This window comes from Lipotes vexillifer, unplaced genomic scaffold (genome assembly GCF_000442215.2).
Source record: "Lipotes vexillifer unplaced genomic scaffold, Lipotes_vexillifer_v1.1 scaffold726, whole genome shotgun sequence".
NCBI classification, from domain to species: Eukaryota; Metazoa; Chordata; class Mammalia; order Artiodactyla; family Lipotidae; genus Lipotes; species Lipotes vexillifer.
In genome coordinates this window covers 54,730-76,529 of record NW_006770733.1, presented here as the reverse complement: position 1 = coordinate 76,529, position 21,800 = coordinate 54,730, and the positions used below count along the sequence as shown (strand labels likewise).

General features: G+C 37.7%; 1 protein-coding gene across 1 annotated transcript in view; it reads right to left on the bottom strand.

Moving 5' to 3' along the window:
- Positions 1–674: 674 nt before the first annotated feature.
- NEDD4 (NEDD4 E3 ubiquitin protein ligase) overlaps positions 675–21,800 on the bottom strand; it is a 52,290-nt gene continuing 31,164 nt past the window's right edge. The window contains exons 17-24 of the mRNA XM_007446351.1: positions 17,375–17,470; positions 16,942–17,015; positions 16,596–16,656; positions 14,379–14,438; positions 14,186–14,293; positions 13,449–13,545; positions 1,612–1,684; positions 675–929 (exon numbers count right to left, since the gene is read on the bottom strand). Of these exons, the coding sequence (XP_007446413.1) occupies positions 827–929; positions 1,612–1,684; positions 13,449–13,545; positions 14,186–14,293; positions 14,379–14,438; positions 16,596–16,656; positions 16,942–17,015; positions 17,375–17,470 (672 nt within the window). The 3' untranslated portion in view covers positions 675–826. The remainder of the gene's footprint in view (positions 930–1,611; positions 1,685–13,448; positions 13,546–14,185; positions 14,294–14,378; positions 14,439–16,595; positions 16,657–16,941; positions 17,016–17,374; positions 17,471–21,800) is intronic.

Below are 21,800 nucleotides of genomic sequence, written 5' to 3'. Positions count from 1 at the left end.
ATTTAACTTAGTTCTTCAAGGCTTATTTAGGAATACTGCTTTGTCAAGCTTTAGTTTGAAGAAGGAATTCTTTTAACTAAATCAACACAGTAAAGAGTGATGACTCTACCAATGAGCCATAAGGATATACAGGCAAGAGGGAGGCGTTAATACCTTTAACCCTTCGCAAATTTGAATTTGCTTCACGTCTTATGAACCACCTTGCTTAGTAAAACCGCATATTAACAAAAGCCAAATGCTTTTTAAAATGAAGTAAACAGCTTTTTGCAAGTGAATTGGTTGACTAAAAATATAGGTAACATACTTTCTAAGATTTTTCCAAAAATCTGGGCAGTAACGTGCAGTAGGCAGGTCTACAAAATAAGAACTAGCTGCAGGCAGCACTGAGTATATTGTAGTGTACTCAATATTAAAGTTTTTTCCCCCAATTTCAGTTTCCTTCTCAAACAGCATCAAACTTTTCACACATGACACTTATCACAAATATTTCACAGTTATAATTTCAGTAGTTTAAGAAACTGCCTGGCGAATACTGTAAAAGAGGTAAATGTCAAGGACAAAACTCACGATTTCAGGCACACAGGACTTATATACTAGAGGGTGAACTCAAGATAGAACAAAACAACTGCGTAAAAGCAACACCTTATATAAGTGAATGAAATAATGGAAAAGTTGTCATACTATTTCTTCTAATTCTTTGACATGATTTTCTCCAATATCTGGGAAGCATCAATGGCCAAGGGTTAGTAGTTCCCTGGAAAATTTTAAGTTAAGATTTTGCTTATAAAAAAGCGGCAGTAAAACACCATAGATTGTTACTTGTAATCTAATCAACGCCATCAAAACCCTGAGTGTTCTCAATGGCCATCTGAAGTTTATCCCATAATTCTTCAAATGACTCGTACGGTGGCAAGTCCAAGCGATTAAAGCTGAAAGAACAGAGAGGGGCTAGTTATTGCAGATACTGACAAAGCGAGTTCCCAGGGCAAACTATTCATGGTGCAGCTATGCGTGCTATGTTTCAACCACACGAAAAGACCTTTTCTCCTCAGGGAGAAGGAATATTTAGGATTGGACTCTAGGTGTGGACTCTCCCCATGAATTCTTGGTGGTGACCTCTCACCTCCACCCTGATCTCCAAATGTCTGGGCTCCTGTCATTTGAACCTTCAAAACAGAATGTTCTAGTCCTTCTTGGGATGGATCATCATTCATGTGATGGAAGCAAGATATGGTCAACAGTTGACCTTTTTTTTTTGGCTGTACTGTGTGGCATCTGGGATCTTAGTTCCCTGACCAGGGATCGAACCCGTGCCCCCTACAGTGGAAGCACCGAATCTTAACCACTGGACCGCCAGGGATGTCCCCTGGTCAGAAGTTTAGATGGGTCTCTCCAGTGTTCAGCTGTCTGGTCTTCAGGCCTGCCCAGTAAAGAAACAGCTGTTCCTGGGTTGCTGTCGCTGATTCCCGGCCCTCCTCCTCTCCTCTCCCCCCTCCCCCTCCATATCTGCCACCAACACAGCACAGAGGGAACTAGACCTTCCGTACCCAGACTGTTAGAGGACCTTCTGTCTCTGAGGACTTGTTCTCTAGGGTCAGAGAAACTGCTTACCACGTATGAGCTCTTGGCAGCTTCTCAGGGGTGCCCCACTGCTCAACTGTAAATGACTGTGGTCCATTTGAGCCTACAGGGAAGAAGAGTTGCTTTGGTTTCAATTTGTCTTACAGGAATTTCTGGGCATTTCACAGCCCACTTTTGCTAATGTAGAACTTAAACACACAGAGAACATCTAGTTTCTTTAAACTCAAAAGAAATAATGTTGTCCTGGGCCTGATGACTTTACTGTCCAGCCATGAAACGAGGACTCCTCTTCTATCAGTGCATTTGGAACCCCAGTATCCCTCTGCCCTGGGGCAGGGCGTGGGGGTTGTGTGTCTGACGGGGCTTTTGCCGTTTCCTAGCCCTGCATTCCCATATACCACCTCTGTCATAGGTACACAGAAAATGTGAGTTTTTGAGTTCCACTGAAAACAGCTTTTTCTGATTATTTTTTCTCTATTGCTTAATTTTTTTTTGCAGTGAGATTATATAATGAAAGATGTAAAAATCACCTGAAATTCCACCATTAAATCTGAGTAAACATCCTATCATGAATCTTTTTGTGCATGTGCATCTATATAGGATTTTATGTGCATGGGATCATGTTATACATGCTACATTTTCCTCTTATTATGGACATTCTTAGAAACTTTTTTTTTCCTTTGGAGTTTTCGCTTAGCTCTTCCTTCTCCAATTCTCAACATCCTCCAACCTCCCAGGTCATCAATGCTGACAACATTATGAGACACCTTCCATAATTCTCTGATGTCTTAGACTCATATCCCAATGTGTGTGTGTGAGGATAACTGACAGAAGCAGCACTAAAAATACCTAAATTTTCCATAGTACTCTTTTCTCAAAAAGCACTGCTTTTCACACATCACCCATCACAATTATCCATACAGTTAAAATTTGAGTACTTTTGTCATTGTGTTTTCCATAGCATGGCATCTTATTTCCATTCCTCTTGATTCTCTCACCTGAACAATCCATCTGGAAAACTTCCTGTAAGTCAACCAATATCAATGTAACATACTTTTGCATGGAAGTTCGCACTTGGCTTCCTGAGGCACCCCTTTCCCCTTCGCTAGTAGAACCTGGGTACAGAATGTCACCATCCTTTGCCTGATCTCACCAAACAAGACTTCTGACAGGTCTCCCATCATCTAGCTTTCTCCTGGCTTCAGTCCATCTTCTCCAGGATGACCCAGGTCCTGGTGCTCTGGCCAGGTGTCAGGCCTGAGCCTCTGAGGTGGGAGAGCTGAGTTCAGGACATTGGTCCACAAGAGACCTCCCAGTCCCTCATAATATCAATTGGTGAGAGCTCTCCCAGAGATCTCTATCTCAACGCTAAGACCCAGCTCCCCTCAACAACCAGCAAGCTACAGTGTGGGACACGCCATGCCAAACAAATAGCAAGACAGGAACACAACCCCACCCATTACTACAGAGGCTGCCTAAAATCATAATAAGTTCACAGACACCCCAAAACACACCACTGGATGTGGTCCTGCTCACCATAAAGAAAAGATCCAGCCTCATCCATGAGAACACAGGCACCAGTCCCCTCCACCAGGAAGCCTACACAACCCACTGAACCAATATACCCGCTGGGGTCAGACACCAAAAACAACGGGAACTATGAACCTGCAGCCTGTGAACCCCAAACACAGTAAGCTAAGCAAAATGAGAAGACAGAGAAATACACAGCAGGTGAAGGAGCAAGGTAAAAACCTAACAGACCAAACAAATGAAGAGGAAATAGGTGTCTACCTGAAAAAGAATTCAGAGTAATGAAAGTAAAGATGATCCAAAATCTTGGGAATAGAATGGAGAAAATACAAGAAACATTTAACAAGGACCTAGAAGAACTAAAGAGCAAACAAACAATGATGAACAATACAATAAATGAAATTAAAAATTCTCTAGAAGGAATCAGTAGCAGAATAACTGAGGTAGAAGAAAGGATAAGTGACCTGGAAGATAAAATAGTGGAAATAACTACCGCAGAGCAGAATAAAGAAAAAAGAATGAAAAGAATTGAGGACAGTCTCAGAGACCTCTGGGACATTAAACGCACCAACATTCGAAATATAGGGGTCACAGAAGAAGAAGAGAAAAAGAAAGGGACTGAGAAAGTATTTGAAGACATTATAGTTGAAAACTTTGCTAATATGGGAAAGGAAATAGTCAAGTCCAGGAAGTGCAGAGAGTCCCATACAAGATAAATCCAAGGAGAAACACGCCAAGACACATATTAATCAAACTATTAAAAATTAAAAACAAAGAAAAAATATTAAAAGCAGCAAGGGAAAAGCAACAAATAATATACAGGGGAATCCCCATAAGGTTAACAGCTGATCCTTCAGCAGAAACTCTGCAAGCCAGAAGGGTGTGGCAGGACATATTTAAAGTGATGAAAGGGAAAAGCCTACAACCAACATTACTCTACCCAGCAAGGATCTCATTCAGATTCGATGGAGAAATTAAAACCTTTACAGAGAAGCAAAAGCTAAGAGAATTCAGCACTACAACAAATGCTAAAGGAACTTCTTGAAGCAGGAAACAAAAGAGAAGGAAAAGACCTACAATAACAAACCCAAAACAATTAAGAAAATGGTAATAGGAACATACATATCAATAATTACCTTAAATGTAAATGGATTAAATGCTCCAACCAAAAGACAAAGACTGGCTGAACAGATACAAAAACAAGACCCGTATACCTGCTGCCTACAAGAGACCCACTTCAGACCTAGGGACACGTACAGACTGACAGTGAGGGGATGGAAAAAAAGATATTCCATGCAAATGGAAATCAAAAGAAAGCAGGAGTAGCAATTCTCATATCAGACAGAATAGACTTAAAAATAAAGACTATTACAAGAGACAAAGAAGGACACTACATAATGATCAAGGGATCAATCCAAGAAGAAGATATAACAATTGTAAATATTTATGCACCCAACATAGAAGCAACTCAATACACAGGGCAAATGCTAACAACCATTAAAGGGGAAAATGACAGTAACACAATCATAGTAGGGGACTTTAACACCCCACTTTCACCAATGGACAGATGATCCAAAATGAAAATAAATAAGGAAACACAAGCTTTAAAAGATACATTAAACAAGATGGACTTAATTGATATTTATAGGACATTCCACCCCAAAACAACAGAATACACTTTCTTCTCAAGCACTCATGGAACATTCTTCAGGATAGATCATAGCTTGGGTCACAAATCAAGACTTGGTAAATTTAAGAAAATTGAAATTGTATCAAGTATCTTTTCCGACCACAACACTATAGGACTAGATATCAATTACAGGAAAAAACGGTAAAAAATACACACATATGGAGACTAATCAATACTCTACTAAATAACCAAGAGATCACTGAAGAAATCAAAGAGGAAATCAAAAAATATCTATAAACAAATGACAATGAAAACACAATGACCCAAAACCTATGGGATGCAGCAAAAGCAGTTCTAAGAGGGAAGTTTAGAGCAATACAATCCTACCTCAAGAAACAAGAAACATCTCAAATACACAACCTAACCTTACACCTAAAGCAATTAGAGAAAGAAGAACAAAAAAAACCCCCAAGTTAGCAGAAGGAAAGAAATCATAAAGACCAGATCAGTTATTTCTGGAAACAATAGCAAAGATCAATAAAACTAAAAGCTGGTTCTTTGAGAAGATAAACAAAACTGATAAACCACTAGCCACAGAATTAGAAATGAAAGAGGAGAAGTAACAACTGACACTGCAGAAATACAAAGGATCATGGGAGATTACTACAAGCAACTCTATGCCAATAAAATGGACAACCTGGAAGAAGTGGAAAAATTTTTAGAAAAGCACAACCTTCTGAGACTGAACCAGGAAGAAATAGAAAATAGAAATAGACAAGTCACAAGCACTGAAATTGAAACTGTGATTAAAAATCTTCCAACAAACAAAAGCCCAGGACCAGAGGGCTTCACAGGTGAATTCTATCAAACATTTAGAGAAGAGCTAACACCCATCCTTCTCAAACTCTTCCAAAAAATTGCAGAGGAAGGAACACTCCCAAACTCATTCTATGAGGCCACTGTCTCCCTGACAGCAAAACCAGACAAAGATACTCAAAAAAAGAAAATTACAGACCAGTATCACTGATGAATATAGATGCAAAAATCCTCAACGAAATATTAGCAAACAGAATCCAACAACTCATTAAAAGTTGATACACCATGATCAAGTGGGGTTTATCCCAGGGATGCAAGGACTTTTCCCTATATGCAAATCAATCAGTGTGATACACCATAAAAACAAATTGAAGGATAAAAACAATATGATCATCTCAATAGATGCAGAAAAAGCTTTTGACAAAATTCAACACTGATTTATGATAAAAACTCTCCAGTAAGTGAGCATAGAGGGAACCTACCTCAACATAATAAAGGCCATATATGGCAAACCTACAGCAAACATCATTCTAAATGGTGAAAAACTGAAAGCATTTCCTCTAAGATCAGGAACAAGACAAGGATGTCCACGCTTGCCACTATTATTCAAGATAGTTTTGGAAGTCCTAGCCACGGCAATAAGAGGAGAAAAAGAAATAAAAGGAATACAAATTGAAAAAGAAGAAGTGAAACTGTCACTATTTGCAGATGACATGATACTATACATAGAGAATCCTAAAAATACCACCAGAAAACTACTAGAGCTAATCAATGAATTTGGTAAAGTTGCAGGATACAAAATTAATGCACAGAAATCTCTTGCATTCCTATACACTATGATGAAAAATCTGAAAGAGAAATCAAGGAAACACTCCCATTTACCACTGCAACGAAAAGAATAAAATACCTAGGAATAAACCTACCTAAGGAGACAAAAGACCTGTATGCAGAAAACTATAAGACACTGATGAAAGAAATTAAAGATGATAAAAACAGATGGTGAGATATACCATGTTCTTGGATGGGAAGAATCAACATTGTGAAAATGACTCTACTATCCAAAGCAATGTACAAATTCAGTGCAATCTCTATCAAATTACCAATGGCATTTTTCAGAGAACTAGAACAAAATATTTCACAATCTGTATTGAAACACAAAAGACCCCGAACAGCCAAAGCAATCCTGAGAAATAAAAAAGGAGCTGGAGGAATTAGGCTCCCAGACTTCAGACTATACTACAAAGCTACAGTAATCAAGACAGTATGGTACTGACACAAAAACAGAAATATAGATCAATGGATTAGGATAGAAAGCCCAGCGATAAACCCACACACATATGGTCGCCTCATCTTTCATAAAGGAGGCAAGAGTATACAATGGTGAAAAGACGGCCTCTTCAATAAGTGATGCTGGGAAAACTGGACCGCTACATGTAAAAGAATGAAATTAGAACACTCCCTAACACCATGCACAAAAATAAACTCAAAATGGATTAAAGACCTAAATGTAAGGCCAGAAACTATCAAACTCTTAGAGGAAAACATAGGCAGAACACTCTATGACATAAATCACAGCAAGATCCTTTTTGACCCACCTCCTAGAGAAATGGAAATAAAAACAAAAATAAACAAATGGGACCTAATGAAACTTCAAAGCTTTTGCACAGCAAAGGAAACCATAAACAAGACCAAAAGACAACCCTCAGAATGGGAGAAAATATTTGCAAATGAAGCAACTGACAAAGGATTAATCTCCAAAATTTATAAGCAGCTCATGCAGCTTAATAACAAAAAAACAAACAACCCAATCCAAAAATGGGCAAAAGACCTAAATAGACATTTCTCCAAAGAAGATATACAGACTGCCAACAAACACATGAAAGAATGCTCAACATCACTAATCATTAGAGAAACGCAAATCAAAACTACAATGAGATATCATCTCACACCAGTCAGAATGGCCATCATCAAAAAATCTAGAAACAATAAATTCTGGAAAGGGTGTGGAGAAAAGGGAACCCTCTTACACTGTTGGTGGGAATGTAAATTGATACAGCCACTGTGGAGAACAGTATGGAGGTTCCTTAAAAAACTACAAACAGAACTACCATATGACCCAGCAATCCCACTACTAGGCATATACCCTGAGAAAAACATAATTCAAAAAGAATCATGTACCAAAATGTTCATTGCAGCTCTATTTACAATAGCCTGGAGATGGAAACAACCTAAGTGTCCATCATCAGATGAATGGATAAAGAAGATGTGGCACATATATACAATGGAATATTACTCAGCCATACAAAGAAACGAAATTGAGCTATTTGTAATGAGGTGGATGGACCTAGAGTCTATCATACAGAGTGAAGTAAGTCAGAATGAGAAAAACAAATACTGTATGCTAACACATATACACAGAATCTAAAAAAAAAAGAAAAGAAAAGAAAATGGGAATAGGAACATATATATCGATAATTACCTTAAATGTAAATGGAATAAATCCTCCCACAAAAAGACACAGATTGGCTGAATGGATACAAAAACAAGACGCATATATTTGCTGTCTACAAAAGACCCACTTCAGACCTAGAGACACATACAGACTGAAAGTAAGGGGATGGAAAAAGGTATTTCATGCAAATGGAAACCAAAAGAAAGCTGGAGTAGCAATTCTCATATCAGACAAAATACACTGTAAAATAGAGACAAAGGAAGACACTACATAATGATCAAGGGATCGATCCAAGAAGAAGATATAACAATTGTAAATATTTATGCACCCAACATAGGAGCACCTCAATACATAAGGCAAATACTAACAGCCATAAAAGGGGAAATCGACAGTAACACATTCATAGTAGGGGACTTTAACACCCCACTTTCACCAATGGACAGATCATCCAAAATGAAGATAAATAAGGAAACCCAAGCTTTAAATGATACATTAAACAAGATGGACTTAATTGATATTTATAGGACATTCCAACCAAAAACAACAGAATACACATTTTTCTCTAGTGCTCATGGAACATGCTCTAGGATAGATGATATCTTGGGTCACAAATCAAGCCTTGGTAAATTTAAGAAAATTGAAATTGTATCAAGTATCTTTTCTGACCACAACGCTATGAGACTAGATATCAATTACAGGAAAAGATCTGTAAAAAATACAAACACACGGAGGCTAAACAATACACTACTTAATAACGAAGTGATCACTGAAGAAATCAATGAGGAAATCAAAAAATACCTAGAAACAAATGACAATGAAGACACGATGGCTGAAAACCTATGGGATGCAGCAAAAGCAGTTCTAAGAGGGAAGTTTATAGCAATACAGTCCTACCTTAAGAAACAGGAAACATCTCAAATAAACGACCTAACCTTGCACCTGAAACAATTAGAGAAAGAACCAAAAAACCCCCAAAGTTAGCAGAAGGAAAGAAATCATAAAAATCAGAAATAAATGAAAAAGAAATGAAGGAAACGATAGCAAAGATCAATAAAACTAAAAGCTGGTCCATTGAGAAGATAAACAAAATTGATAAACCATTAGCCAGACTCATCAAGAAAAAAAGGGAGAAGACTCAAATCAATAGAATTAGAAATGAAAACGGACAAGTAACAACTGACACTGCGGAAATACAAAAGATCACGAGAGATTACTACAAGCAACTCTATGCCAATAAAATGGACAACCTGGAAGAAATGGACAAATTCTTAGAAAGGCACAACCTGCCAGGACTGAATCAGGAAGAAATAGAAAATATGACAGACCAATCCACAAGCACTGAAATTGAAACTGTGATTAAAAATCTTCCAACAAACAAAAGCCCAGGACCAGATGGCTTCACAGGCGAATTCTATCAAACATTTAGAGAAGAGCTAACACCTATCCTTCTCAAACTCTTCCAAAATATAGCAGAGGGAGGAACACTCCCAAACTCATTCTACGAGGCCACCATCACCTTGATACCAAAACCAGACAAGGATGTCACAAAGAAAGAAAACTACAGGCCAATATCACTGATGAACATAGATGCAAAAATCCTCAACAAAATACTAGCAAACAGAATCCAACAGCACATTAAAAGGATCATACACCATGATCAAGTGGGGTTTATTCCAGGAATGCAAGGATTCTTCAATATACGCAAATCTATCAATGTGATTAACCATATTAACAAATTGAAGGAGAAAAACCATATGATCATCTCAATAGATGCAGAGAAAGCTTTTGACAAAATTCAACACCCATTTATGATAAAAACCCTGCAGAAAGTAGGTGTAGAGGGAACTTTCCTCAATATAATAAAGGCCGTATATGACAAGCCCACAGCCAACATCATCCTCAATGGCGAAAAACTGAAAGCATTTCCACTAAGGTCAGGAACAAGACAAGGTTGCCCACTCTCACCACTCTTATTCAACATAGTTTTGGAAGTTTTAGCCACAGCAATCAGAGAAGAAAAGGAAATAAAAGGAATCCAAATCGGAAAAGAAGAAGTAAAGCTGTCACTGTTTGCAGATGACATGATACTATACATAGAGAATCCTAAAGATGCTACCAGAAAACTACTAGAGCTAATCAATGAATTTGGTAAAGTAGCAGGATACAAAATTAATGCACAGAAATCTCTGGCATTCCTATATACTAACGATGAAAAATCTGAAAGTGAAATCAAGAAAACACTCCCATTTACCATTGCAACAAAAAGAATAAAATATCTAGGAATAAACCTACCTAAGGAGACAAAAGACCTGTATGCAGAAAATTATAAGACACTGATGAAAGAAATTAAAGATGATACAAACAGATGGAGAGATATACCATGTTCTTGGATTGGAAGAATCAACATTGTGAAAATGACTCTACTCCCCAAAGCAATCTATAGATTCAATGCAATCCCTATCAAACTACCACTGGCATTTTTCACAGAACTAGAACAAAAAATTTCACAATTTGTATGGAAACACAAAAGACCCCGAATAGCCAAAGCAATCTTGAGAACAAAAAATGGAGCTGGAGGAATCAGGCTGCCTGACTTCAGACTATACTACAAAGCTACAGTAATCAAGACAGTATGGTACTGGCACAAAAACAGAAAGATAGATCAATGGAATAGGATAGAAAGCCCAGAGATAAACCCATGCACATATGGTCACCTTATCTTTGATAAAGGTGGCAGGAATATACAGTGGAGAAAGGACAGCCTCTTCAATAAGTGGTGCTGGGAAAATTGGATAGGTACATGTAAAAGTATGAGATTAGATCACTCCCTAACACCATACACAAAAATAAGCTCAAAATGGATTAAAGACCTAAATGTAAGGCCAGAAACTATCAAACTCTTAGAGGAAAACATAGGCAGAACACTCTATGACATAAATCACAGCAAGATCCTTCTTGACCCATCTCCTAGAGTAATGGAGATAAAAACAAAAATAAACAAATGGGACCTAATGAAACTTCAAAGCTTTTGCACAGCAAAGGAAACCATAAACAAGACCAAAAGACAACCCTCAGAATGGGAGAAAATCTTTGCAAATGAATCAACTGACAAAGGATTAATCTCTAAAATTTACAGGCAGCTCATGCAGCTCAATAACAAAAAAATAAACAACCCAATCCAAAAATGGGCAGAAGACCTAAATAGACATTTCTCCAAAGAAGATATACAGACTGCCAACAAACACATGAAAGAATGCTCAACATCACTAATCATTAGAGAAACGCAAATCAAAACTACAATGAGATATCATCTCACACCAGTCAGAATGGCCATCATCAAAAAATCTAGAAACAATAAATTCTGGAAAGGGTGTGGAGAAAAGGGAACCCTCTTACACTGTTGGTGGGAATGTAAATTGATACAGCCACTGTGGAGAACAGCATGGAGGTTCCTTAAAAAACTACAAACAGAACTACCATATGACCCAGCAATCCCACTACTAGGCATATACCCTGAGAAAAACATAATTCAAAAAGAATCATGTACCAAAATGTTCATTGCAGTTCTATTTACAATAGCCTGTAGATGGAAGCAACCTAAGTGTCCATCATCGGATGAATGGATAAAGAAGATGTGGCACATATATACAATGGAATATTACTCAGCCATACAAAGAAACGAAATTGAGCTATTTGTAACGAGGTGGATAGACCTAGAGTCTGTCATACAGAGTGAAGTAAGTCAGAAAGAGAGAGACAAATACCGTATCCACATATATATGGAATTTAAGAAAAAAAATGTCATGAAGAACCTAGGGGTGAAACAGGAATAAAGACACAGACTTACCAGAGAATGGACTTGAGGATATGGGGAGGGGGAAGGGCAAACTGTGACAAAGCGAGAGAGAAGCATGGACATATATACACTACCAAACGTAAGGTAGATAGCTAGTGGGAAGCAGCCACATAGCACAGGGAGATCAGCTCGGTGCTTTGTGACCACCTGGAGGGGTGGGATAGGGAGGGTGGGAGGGAGGGAGACACAAGCGGGAAGAGATATGGGAATATATGTATATATATAACTGATTCATTTTGTTGTGAAGCTGAAACTAACACACCATTGTAAAGCAATTACAGTCCAATAAAGATGTTAAAAATAAAAAAGGTTCTGAAGAACCTAGGGGCAGGACAGGAATAAAGATGCAGACGTAGAGAATGGACTTGAGGACTTGGGGAGCGGGAAGGGTAAGCTGGGACGAAGTGAGAGAGTGTCATGGACATATATACACTACCAAATGTAAAATAGGTAGTGGGAAGCAGCTGCATAGCACAGGGAGATCAGTTCGGTGCCTTGTGACCACCTAGAGGGATGGGATAGGGACGGTGGGAGGGAGACGCAAGAGGGAGGGGATATGCGGATATATGTATACGTATAGCTGATTCACTTTGTGATATAGCAGAAATTAACACACCATTGTAAAGGAATTATACTCCAATAAAGATGTTAAAAAAAATGTAACATACGTTTTATTGGCTAGATAATACTGCCCTGTAATATTAACATTCTTAAGCAACTTCTACTTCTTTTGTAAACCCTTAAGAATTTGAATTTATATTCTAACACTAATAACTCTGGAGCTGTTTGTGGGATATCTCCCCCAAATTCCAAAAAAATTCATGATATCAGTGGACAGCTGTAGGCATGGGCTGCACAAAAGAGGGCAGTGGATCTAGAGATGGAAGGGGTGTTTGTCCTGCTTAACTGGATTTGTCTTTCCAATGAGCACATTGGTGAGCAGCAAAGCTCTTGTTCAGCCTTCCTACTGGGAGTGGTTACTCTAGGTGGAGAAGTGGCAGCTGCTTGACAGGTTCTGCAAACAGATATAAATGAAGCTTAACAAGGAAACCAGGTTTACCAAGGAGGGGACAGTAGGGCTCCAATCTTGGCTCTACTTTCTCTGAAAGATTTGTTCTTCTTGGTATCTTTAAAAGCAAGTAAATGTCATTCCAATAAACAGAATATTTAACTTCATTTAGTCCGTTCTTTCCCCCAAATGTATTCTACTACGATACTCTCTGTGTTTTGTTGTACGCTTATTAACACCCTGTGGAACTTTACACGCTGCCTGCCCTAAACCATCACACTACAGGCAATGCCTTTTCTGTAATGGAATGCAGGGTGGGAATCAAATTTAAAATTCAAGAATGGGAAGTAACTTGAGTCATTTCATGTTTGCAGTTTTCTCCTTTGCTATCTGATTAGAAGGTGTACATATATTTTGACCTACTTCAGTGTATCTAATTATAATCATTTTAAAATCTTAATTTATAAAATTAAGCTAAATATTTGTATAAATGATAGAAGCTTGAAGACTAGTTAGCCATGAAAAAGACAACTGCCATAGGCTCCATCTTTTAATGATCTATGGAAATCCTTACCATACAGTTCAGCAAATCCATTCATAGGCACACGAGATGTGCCAGTGACAAACTGAAGCAATCGTATTCTTTTTTCTGAGTCCATCATTAAAACAGCCTGCAAAAGATAAAAGCAGCACTTAGAAACATCACTGGGAAAAAACGGTAACAAAACTATCCTGAAAAATAGTTAGAGCATTAATGATCACTTATGAAATTTGCATGTTTCTTTCAGTTCAAGTTGTGCTTATGGGTGGTTCATGAAGTTCTTGAAACTTCATTTCCAAGGCTACGTGGTAACTGTTTAGAATGGGATTATAGCCTAAAAAAGTGACAAAATTTCCTCTCAGATGTGACTCACAGCTTTTAAAACATTGTTATTTACTGGTATTTATTGAGTATCATACACATTTCTGTATAAGATGGAAAATCACATTCCAAGGAGCCATGCAGGAGTCCCAGACAATACACTGCAGGTTATTACCAGTTCCCTTGAAGAGTCCCAACTTTAGTAAGGAATCAAGTGCCTATCTCAGCTGTCACTGCCACTTACTACATTCTGCACATTTTACTTATCTAAAAATATGTATGGAGGTTGGAACCATATCCAGAAGGTAAACGTATACAGTACAAAATCAAAGATAATTTTGGCAGGGCTATATATATTTTTTGTCGTATCTCTATGTGATCCACTAGTATAGTTAAATATGATTGAATCTACTGAAAAGTAATTTATGAAAATAGAAGCTTTCCATTACCTTCCAAAACCACTGGATGACTTGATGATTTACACTGTAGCCATTTTTGTACTTTGTGTGTTCTCTCCAGTCATTCACATCGACATCTCCCAAGCCACACATCAGAAGCTACGTAATAAGAAATGTCAAACTGTAGACATGAAAAATAATGGGAACAAAAGTCCTGTTTTAAGATAAGAACAATATTTCTTACCTCTAGTTCATTTTCATCAAAAATTTTGATGAGATCCTGTGGTATCAGTTCAAAAAATCCCTAGTAGAAAGAATATATTTAAAACCCTGGTCAGTGGGGTCAATGGACAATCCCATACTTCGTCTTCTTCCACTACACATTCATGGGCTCTTAACTGACATTTCAGTGTTGGCAAGAAAGTATACATGTCTGTTCTCTCACTGCTTCCTCAAAGTGGCTATTTTAAAACTTCCCCACAATTTTTAAGCCTCCTCCTCCTCCTCCATGTCACCCCTTCTTTACAGCAGATAATTTCTACTTGAGAGAGAAAATAGAGGCAATTCTGCAGGATGGAATTCCCTCAACCTTCTGCATCCCCACGTACCCACCAGCCCCAACATCCATGAGGGCCTCCTCCCCACTGCTGTGGAGAGAGGGACCACTTCCTCTCTGTGCTTCATCTTCCTCAAGGATGTCATCACTAAACCTTTATTAGCTCACTCTTGATGCATCTAAATTTGTTCAAGCCTTATCTACCTTAAAAACAAAACAAGAAAGCAAGCCCCTCTTTCTGCTCTCCACGCTCTGGACAGTGTTACCGCGCATTTCTAAATCCCCTCGCTCACCCACATCTATCCCTCAACCACTGCAATCTGACCTCTTCATCAATGCTTCCCTGAAGGTGTCCTGGAGAAACTCAAAGACAGCTTTGCAGCTACATCTACTACATACTTTTTTAGTTCCTTACCTTATTTGACTTCTCTGCACTACGATATTCTTGACAACACCTTTGTTCTTGAAACTCTGCTGTTGTTGATGGTTTTCCTCCTAGGTCTCTGTCTGCCTTTGCTGATTTCCTTTGATGTCTCCGTTTCTCCTGTCCGTTCCTTAAATGTTGGTGTTCCCACATCCCCACGTGTGGCCATCCACTTTCACCGTTCTTACTGTTCTTTTGAATTTTCCATCGTGCCTAGTCCACACCTCCACTACACACACGCAAAGGACCCCCAGATCTCTATCCTTTAAATCACCCTAAGCTATAGATCTCCCTTCCTGAGAGCCACTCACGTGCACACACAGCTTTCTCCCCACTGTCTTTACCATTTCTCCCCGGGATTACTGCAGCACTTTCCAACTAGCCTCTGCGGCTCGTCTTGCCCTCTCTAGCTCATTACATACCACTTCCAGAATGATCTGACCAAAATGTATCAATACATTGAATCCTGGCGTTCTATTGTTAATAGCCTTTAATGCCATCTTCTTCCCTCACTGGACTTCAGAGAAAACTCCGAACAAACAGGGCCCCCATCATCTGGTTCTTCCCATCTCTCCAGGATTAATTCACCTCTTGCATCCTCTTATCCAGTACAGCAATTGCTGTATTCTCTCTAACGTGTGCCCAGTCTGTCTTACTGCCACACTTCACAGGTGCTGCTTCCTCTGCTTAGAATTGCATTTCCTCTTCCTCTGTGGCTGGCCGATCCCTCGAGCCCTCCCCTCCCCTGCCTCCACCCCTCTCTGCTCTGGTTTCTACCTCTCTTCTCTGCTCACCTAGTACTGCAGGCTTCCCTCTGTCCATTTCCCCCTTTAGAGTCTCTGCTCCTTGACAGCAGGACCTATGTCGTTTTGCCTCTCGCATAGCACCAGACACAGTCAGTGCTCAGTGTTGAATAAATGAAAAAGTATGTGATAAATATTTAACAGAAGACTTTTAGTTAGCTTAGGAAATGAATGCCCTGACAACAGCCTAAATGTCTATCAATTGGGAAGTTTAAATAACTTATGAATTTAGAGTATGAATAAAAGGCAGCCACAAAGAAAGGTCGCTATGTATCTTGACATGTAAAGACCTCCAATAAGTATTTGATAAGAGAAGAAAGTGAGTCACAAACCAACGTGTATGATGTGACCCCATTTAGGAAAAGAAACAAATAGTATATTCCATCATCCCTCTAGCACTCTTGTTCCTTTGTTCACCCAAGGTTACTTAAGGTGAGGGGAGTGGGACTGGGAAAGCTGAGGGGGATCCATGTTAAGGAGGACTGTTTATTGCATGGATTTCTTGAATGATTGCGTTTTAACTCAACATCTATTCATTTAATATTTTGTCAGTATGAAAATTAATTTAGAATGGTTTTAAAAAGTCATATACTACTTCTTCTCTGACATGATAAGGCCCAATATTTAAAACTTACGGACTGTACTTTGAAATTATATAAGAGGAAACAAAATGAGTACCTCTTTAAAAGCAGCCATTTGCTTCTGGATTCGGTTTACAAATCGCCATTGTATTACAAGACTAAAAGAAACAAAACATTTCATTGTTTTCACAGGAAACAAGAAAAACTGTTAAGGTACATGTATTCTGGTTAGAAACAAAAAATAAAGACTAGCTAAGCCCAAGGCGAAAACTGAACATGAGTGATTAATATGACATGGTTACAGAAAGAGAAAAAGAACATTGAGGCTCTGACTCTGGGGTAAGAGAAAGAAGGTACAAAGAGTCTTCCCAGAAAGAAGTATAAAATTATTTCCAATAAAGAATTTACTAAATAGAGTAAAATACTTACAACAAAATACTTACTAAATATATTCCTTTTTGTTCTTATTGGTGACGACTATTTCTGATCCGCCATTTTTCAACTCATGTTGATGGGTCTAAAATTAAGCATGATACCTTGATATGTTATTTTAGTGAAAAAAATTAAGTATAAATATGATAGTTATACCAGAAACCTGGTGTTTTAAATTAAATCCATTCAAAAGCTAAGAAAACTTGAAATATTAGTTTTACTAAAATAAATATGGAATGAGTCAAATGTTAAAGAAGCAGAAATTCTTTCTGAGAGACAGCTTTCATTAGTGGAAAATAAATTTAAAAATAGAGTACAGAAATATGTTGAGTATATGCATTATTTAACATCTAAACTTAAGTTATAACATTTCACTTGTTATTAAACTTAAGTTCTAAAGTTCCACAATTTATGTACCATTTTAATTAATCAAAATTTACAAACCTGTCCAAAAAGTTCTTCATCTATGACAAACCTGAGGTCCAGTTCTGTTGGATCGTTTTCAAGAATCCATCTTAGTGAATTGTAATACTCACTGTCCTAAATGGGAAAGATTGCATATTTAAAATTTGTGTATAGAAAGAAGATACTTGAATCTGCAGAGAAAGTATGCTGAGGGTCTGAATAATTGGACAAAAGATGAAAAGGTCAGTTGGACATCTTTTACACACACACACAAGTATTACAAAGAGATGAATGACCAGTAAGTATAAGTGCATATATCAATAGCGTGGTGCCTGCTTAAAAGTTTCGAAGTCTAACTCTGTTTGGAAGTAGTGGAGGTACAGATTTTATTATCCAGTTTAAGGGTCAGTTTTGACACGAATCCTAACTGCCATGAATACTCAGGAGCACTCAACACCTGTTTCACATGGCCTGTGAGACTGTGTTTGAAGTGTTTAAGCAGCTCTGAGGAGGCTGTTATTTATACCTGGCCCAAGTTGAAGAAAACTCTCAAATTAAATACAAAACTTCAGTTAACCAACGCAAATAACTGTGCAATTTTATGATTTATGAAGAATTATACTGTTCACACAAACAATGTGTCACAAAAATGGGACTTGGTAACACAGACGAGGTCTTGGAATCCATGTGTTCACATACTGTGTGATGCTATTCAGCGTAGGTTACAAAGTTATAGTCAAGGATTTAAAGCTTGTGTTTCTGTTTCTTTTATTAATTTTTAAATTTTATTTATTTTTGTATACAGCAGGTTCTTATTAGTTATCCATTTTATACATATTAGTGTATATATGTCAATCCCAATCTCCCAATTCATCACACCACCCCCCACCCCCCACTTTCCCCAATTGGTGTCCATACGTTTGTTCTCTACACCTGTGTCTCAATTTCTGCCCTGCAAAAAATGGTTCATCTGTACCATTTTTTCTAGTTTCCACATATATGTGTTAATATACAATATTTGTTTTTCTCTTTCTGCCTTACTTCACTCTGTATGACAGTCTCTAGATCCATCCACGTCTCGACAAATGACCCAATTTTGTTCCTTTTTATGGCTCAGTAATATTCCATTGTATATATGTACCACATCTTCTTTATCCATTCATCTGTAGATGGGCATTTAGGTTGCTTCCATGACCTGGCTATTGTAAATAGTGCTGCAATGAACATTGGGCTGCATGTGTCTTTTTTTTTTTTTTTTATGGACCCAGGTTGCCACTTCAGGTGGTCAAAATAAGCCATCAACTTCTTGATTCCTTGCATAAGCATTCTTTGGTGAGCATTTTTTTTTTTAATCCACTAGGGAATATAAGTATAATACATTTTTTTTGAATTTTATTTTATTTTTTTATATAGCAGGTTCTTATTAGTTATCCATTTTATACACATCAGTGTATACATGTCAATCCCAATCTCCCAATTCATCCCACCACGCCGCCCCCCCACCCCCCGGCACTTTCTCCCCTTGGTGTCCATACATTTGTTCTCTACTTCTGTGTCTCAATTTCTGCCCTGCAAACCGGTTCATCTGTACCATTTTTCTAGGTTCCACATATATGCATTAATATACAATATTTGTTTGTCTCTTTCTGACTTACTTCACTCTGTTTGAGAGTCTCTAGTTCATCCACATCTTTACAAATGACCCAATTTCACTCCTTTTTATGGATGAGTAATATTCCATTGTATGTATGTACCACATCTTCTTTATCCATTCGTCTGTAGATTTAGGTTGCTTCCATGTCTTGGCTATTGTAAACTGTGCTTCAATGAACATTGGGGCACATGTGTCTTTTTGAATTATGGTTTTCTCTGGGTATATGCCCAGTAGAGGAATTGCTGGGTCATATGGTAATTCTATTTTTCGTTTTTTAAGGAACCTCCATACTGTTCTCCATACTAGCGGTATCAATTTACATTCCCACCAACAGTGCAAGAGGGTTCCCTTTTCCCCACACCCTCTCCAGCATTTGTTGTTTGTAGATTTTCTGATGATGCCCATTCTAACTGGTGTGACGTGATACCTCATTGTAGTTTTGATTTGCATTTCTCTAATAATTAGAGACGTTGAACAGCTTTTCATGTGCTTCTTGGCCATCTATATGTCTTCTATGGAGAAATGTCTATTTAGGTCTTCTGCCCATTTTTCATTGGATTGTTTGTTTTTTTAATATTGAGCTGCATGAGCTGTTTATATATTTTGGAGATTAATCCTTTGTTGATTCATTTGCAAATATTTTCTCCCATTCTTAGGGTTGTCTTTTTGTCTTGTTTGCAGTTTCCTTTGCTTTGCAAAAGCTTTTAAGTTTCATTAGGTCCCATTTGTTTATTTTTGTTTTTATTTCCATTACTCTAGGAGGAGGATCAAAAAAGATCTTGCTATGATTTATGTCAAAGAGCGTTCTGCCTATGTTTTCCTCTAAGAGTTTAATAGTGTCCAGTCTTACATATAGGTCTCGAATCCATTTTGAGTTTATTTTTGTGTATGGTGTTAGGGAGTGTTCTAATTTCATTCTTTTACATGTAGTTGTCCAGTTTTCCCAGCACCACTTATTGAAGAGACTGTCTTTTCTCCATTATATATCTTTTCCTCCTTTGTCATAGATAGGTTGACCATAGTTGCTTGGGTTTATCTCTGGGCTTTCTATCCTGTTCCATTGATCTATATTTCTGTTTTTGTGCCAGTACCATACTGTCTTGATTACTGTAGCTTTGTAGTATAGTCTGAAGTCGAGGAGTCTGATTCCTCCAGCTCTGTTTTTTTCCGTCAACACTGCTTTGGCTATTCGGGGTCTTTTGTGTCCCCATACAAATTTTAAGATTTTTTTGTTCTAGTTCCATAAAAAATGCCACTGGTAATTTGACGGGGATTGCATTGAATCTGTAGATTGCTTTGGGTAGTATAGCTAGTTTCACAATATTAATTCTTCCAATCCAAAAACATGGTATATCTCTCCATCTGTTTGTATCATCCTTAATTTCTTTCAACAGTGTCTTATAGTTTTCTGCATACAGGTTTTTTGTCTCCTTAGGTAGGTTTATTCCTAGGTATTTTATTCTTTTTGTTGCAATGGTAAATGGGAGTGTTTCCTTAATTACTCTTTCATATTTGTCATCATTAGTGTATAGAAATGCAAGAGATTTCTGTGCATTAATCCTGTATCTTGCAATTTTACCAAATTCATTGATTAGCTCTAGTAGTTTTCTGGTGGCATCTTTAGGATTCCCTATGTATAGTATCATGTCATCTGCAAACAGTGACAGTTTCAATTCTTCTTTTCCAATTTGTATTCCTTTTATTTCTTTTTCTCCTTTGACTGCCGTGGCTAGGACTTCCAAAACTATGTCGAATAATAGCGGCAAGAGTGGACATCCTTGTCTTGTTTCTGATCTTAGAGGAAATGCTTTCAATTTTTCACCGTTGAGAATGATGTTTGCTGTAGGTTTGTCATATATGGCCTTTATTATGTTGAGGTAGGTTCCCTCTATGCCCACTTTCTGGAGAGTTTTTATCATAAATCAGTGTTGAATTTTGTCAAAAGCTTTTTCTGCATCTATTGAGATGATCATATGGTTTTTATCCTTCAATTTGTTAATACGGTGTATCACATTGATTGATTTGCATATATTAAAGAATCCTTGCATCCCTGGGATAAATCCCACTTGATCATGGTGTATGATCCTTTTAATGTGTTGTTGGATTCTGTTTGCTAGTATTTTGTTGAGGATTTTTGCAACTATATTCATCAGTGATACTGGTCTGTAATTTTCTTTTTTTGAGTATCTTTGTCTGGTTTTGGTATCAGGGTGATGGTGGCCTCACAGAATGGGTTTGGGAGTGTTCCTTCCTCTGAAATTTTTTGGAAGAGTTTGAGAAGGATGGGTGTTAGCTCTTCTCTAAATGTTTGATAGAAATCACCTGTGAAGCCGTCTGGGCCTGAACATTTTTTGTTGGAAGATTTTAAATCACAGTTTCAATTTTATTACTTGTGATTGGTCTGTTCATATTTTCTATTTCTTCCTGGCTCAGTCTTGGAAGGCTATACCTTTCTAAGAATTTGTCCATTTCTTCCAGGTTGTCCATTTTACTGGCATAGAGCTGCCTGTAGTAGTCTCTTAGGATCCTTTGTATTTCTTCAGTGTCTGTTGCAACTTCTCCTGTTTCATTTCTAATATTATTGATTTGAGTCCTCTCCCTCTTTTTCTTGATGAGTCTGGGTAATGGTTTATATATTCTGTTTATCTTCTCAAAGAACTAGCTTTTAGTTTTATTGATCTTTGCTATTGTTTTCTTTGTTTCTATTTCATTTATTTCTGCTCTTATCTTTATGATTTATTTCATTCTGCAAATTTTGGGGTTTGTTCTTCTTTCTCTAGTTCCTTTAGGTGTAAGGTTAGATTGTTTGAG